Source organism: Zingiber officinale, chromosome 7B (genome assembly GCF_018446385.1).
Source record: "Zingiber officinale cultivar Zhangliang chromosome 7B, Zo_v1.1, whole genome shotgun sequence".
Taxonomy (NCBI): domain Eukaryota; kingdom Viridiplantae; phylum Streptophyta; class Magnoliopsida; order Zingiberales; family Zingiberaceae; genus Zingiber; species Zingiber officinale.
The window spans coordinates 97,936,231-97,939,124 of NC_055999.1; the positions used below are offsets into that span (position 1 = coordinate 97,936,231).

At 49.6% G+C, this 2,894-nt stretch overlaps 1 protein-coding gene across 1 annotated transcript; it reads right to left on the reverse strand.

The window, feature by feature from the left end:
- Positions 1 to 1,241: 1,241 nt before the first annotated feature.
- On the reverse strand, positions 1,242 to 2,589 carry LOC122004600 (ATP-dependent helicase brm-like). The gene is made up of 2 exons (XM_042559462.1): positions 1,867 to 2,589; positions 1,242 to 1,736 (listed from the first exon to the last, which is right to left on the reverse strand). Exons 1-2 carry the CDS (start codon positions 2,587 to 2,589, stop codon positions 1,242 to 1,244), a joined length of 1,218 nt encoding a protein of 405 aa, XP_042415396.1.
- Positions 2,590 to 2,894: the final 305 nt, after the last annotated feature.

Genomic DNA, 2,894 nt, shown 5'->3' on the forward strand with positions numbered 1-2,894 from the left:
TGTCCCTTTGATCAATGGGACATGGACATAGTAGGACTATTTCCTATGGCTCCAGGTTAGAGGCGTTTCTTATTGGTGGCGGTGGACTATTTCTCTAAGTGGGCGGAGGCAGAAGCCCTGGCCAGGATCACGGAAGACGCTGTCATCTAGTTTCTCTGGAAGAACATCCTTTGTAGATTTGGTATTCCGCATAAGCTAGTGTCGGACAACGGAAGGCAATTTCAAGGACAGAGAATTCAGACTTGGTGCAAGGGGTTTGGCATAACGCAAGCCTTCACTTCAGTAGCATATCCACAAAGCAATGGTCAGACCGAGGTAGTCAACAGAGAAATAGTGCGAGGTCTGAAAGTTAAGCTGGATCATGTCGGAGGCAATTGGATGGAAGAGCTGCCAGGCATTTTGTGGGCCTATCGTACAACACCTCGGGAAAGTACAGGTCTGACATCATTCCACATGGTTTATGGCAATGAAGCAGTCGTACCCATAGAAGTTGGAGTGCCATCGGTCAGGAGGACATTATATGATGAAGAAAACACAGAGCGGCGGTTAGCTAAGTTGGATCTTATTAGTGAAATTCGGGACAGAACAGCGGCTCAACTGGAGGCTTACCAACAAAGAATGAGACAAAATTATAACAGAAGAGTAATTCCTTGATTCTTTGGGGAAAGAAATTTGGTTTGGAAGCAAATCAAGCCCATGGGGGACGTGACCAAACTAGCACCTCAATTGGAAGGGCCTTACAAAGTCATCAAAAAGTTAGCATCCGGAGCCTATTATTTACAAGATGATCGAGGCAAGCAGTTAGATCGACCATGGAACGCTAACTACTTGAAACCTTACAGAATCTGATGATGTGTAAAGAAGAGTAAGTCGGGCTGTGAGCTAAGCTGTCACTTGATTGACAGATCGGGTAAGAAGCAGATCGGATAGAGCGATGCAGGGTTGTAAGAGCAGAAACTGTATGTCCTAATCTTCCTTTCGGCCAGCTAAGCAGTTCTGGCAAAAATAAGCTTAGAATATGAGCGGAATAATAGCAAAGTATTTTCAAGAAATTACTAAGTTGTTATATACAAGTAGTCAAGAAAAGATCACTTGAAAGGTGCAAAAATTTCATCAAGGATCTCTTTAAGGATCCAGTCATGATCTAAAAATTCAGGAGGCGGAACTGACTTTAAATAGTCTTGTTCGTAAAGTTGACGCAGAGCCCCACCCGCCCCGTAGATAACAGACGTGGAGAAGCGCTATCCAGCCTGTATACAGAACTCTGGGGAACAAAAGTACAGGTCGCAACTCTGTTTACAGCGATCTTGCTCCCCATCCTTATAGATCGTCAAAGCCGTGGAGGCCCCTTCCGCCATAGCCCGGGCTTGAGCCAGTTCATCCCGTGTTGCCAAGAGTTCTGCCTCCTGGGTCATTAATTGCGTCGCCTGAGATTTTAATTTCTTGTCTTGCTCCTGTGCTAAAGTCTCAGCAGCCCGCAGCTTCTGGGTTAACTGATCAATGGCCCGCTGGTGCTCCAAAGCTTGTTGGTCCATGCTCTGCTGGTGCACAACGTCGATTTGATTTTTCTCTTCCTCGAGGGCCTTGAACTTGTTGTTAACATGAGCCAAGGATGCTTCTAGATGATTATTCCTTTTAGTCAGGTCTTTTATCTCGGCTCGCAGAGCGTGATTATCTTGTGCCGAATCGCTCAGCTGTAGCTCTAGCTCGGTCACCCTGTCTTGCAGCAGTTTGTTCTAGTGATGAGTAGTGTGGAAGGACTGATTTATTACCAGGGACTCAGCACAAACCTGAAATACATGAAATACCCAGGAAATATCTGATAAGAGCAGGAAAAATAACATTTGGAAGGTCAAGGGAAAATACCTTAATATACACTTCTGAGAATCTGTCCATTTGAGTAGGGGGAGGTAGGGAGTCCATTTGCTGCAGGCTCTCTTCCCATATAGTGGCCAAGCGACCTTTCATTTTAAGGGAGATGGTAGGAACATCTTGTTGGGACAATAACTTCATCTCAGAAGGCACAGCGGTGCAACAACAGTGATGAGTAAGTGGGGTTAGTTGCGAAGGTCCAGCGGTCGAGCCAAGAGGTGGTGGTGAAGGCCTCGCAGCTGAGCCAGAAGGGGCTGAAGAGGGCGTTTGAGGAAACTCTGATGGTATAGTGGAAGAAGGGCGAGTGGCTGGACCTGCTTCACCGCCCTGCGGTAGCTGCGATGTGGAAGGTTGAGCCAACGGAGGTTCGACCTGAGTATTTGATGGAGGGGGGTTATTTGCCTGGCTCAGGACTGGTGTCGGTGTTGCAGTAGGAGGTGACTGAGGAACGGGGGAAGGGTCGGAGTCTGGCGCAACAGCAGGGGTCGTATGACGACGCCTTTGAGCCAAGGGCTGGTCGTCCGAGTCTGAGTCGTTGGAGGGCAGTCCAACCCTGTGTCTAGAAGGAGCGGGGATATCATGAGCCGACCGCTCATTGGCATAACGGGCTTGGCGAGCTGCCTGGGAAGCTCCCCGGAAGGCGGCACTGGCGTAGGGTACATTAGCTCTTCGACCTAGACCTCGACCTGGGACATAAGTGGTGGGGGGAGGATCCATTGTCTGAAGAGGGGTCGGGGTAAAGGATCGAGTTGACGGCGACGTCCGGGAGGAAGCCCGGGCAACGGGTCGGGTTGAACGTGAAGTCCGAGGACGAGCAGGGACAGCAGGTCGAGGAGAACGCTCAGTACGGGGAGGAGCAGAGCGGGCAGCAGAGGCACGTCTGCAAGCAGTGGATCCTCTTCGAGGGAGATCAGACCTGGGATTGGCAGAAGAAGCCCTCCCGACAGAGGTTGAATATGAGAATGGCAGTGGTCTCCTTTGCAAGATAACTCGGCCTCGCCTCATTATCTCCGCGTCGTTTA

What these genes read in the sequence shown, in the direction of transcription:
- LOC122004600 (XM_042559462.1), bottom strand. Translation starts at nt 2,589, where the DNA reads ATGGATCCTCCCCCCACCACTTATGTCCCAGGTCGAGGTCTAGGTCGA. An exon ending in TCTCAGAAGTGTATATTAAG is followed by an intron (nt 1,737 to 1,866) that starts GTATTTTCCCTT and finishes ACTCATCACTAG; the next exon opens with AACAAACTGCTGCAAGACAG.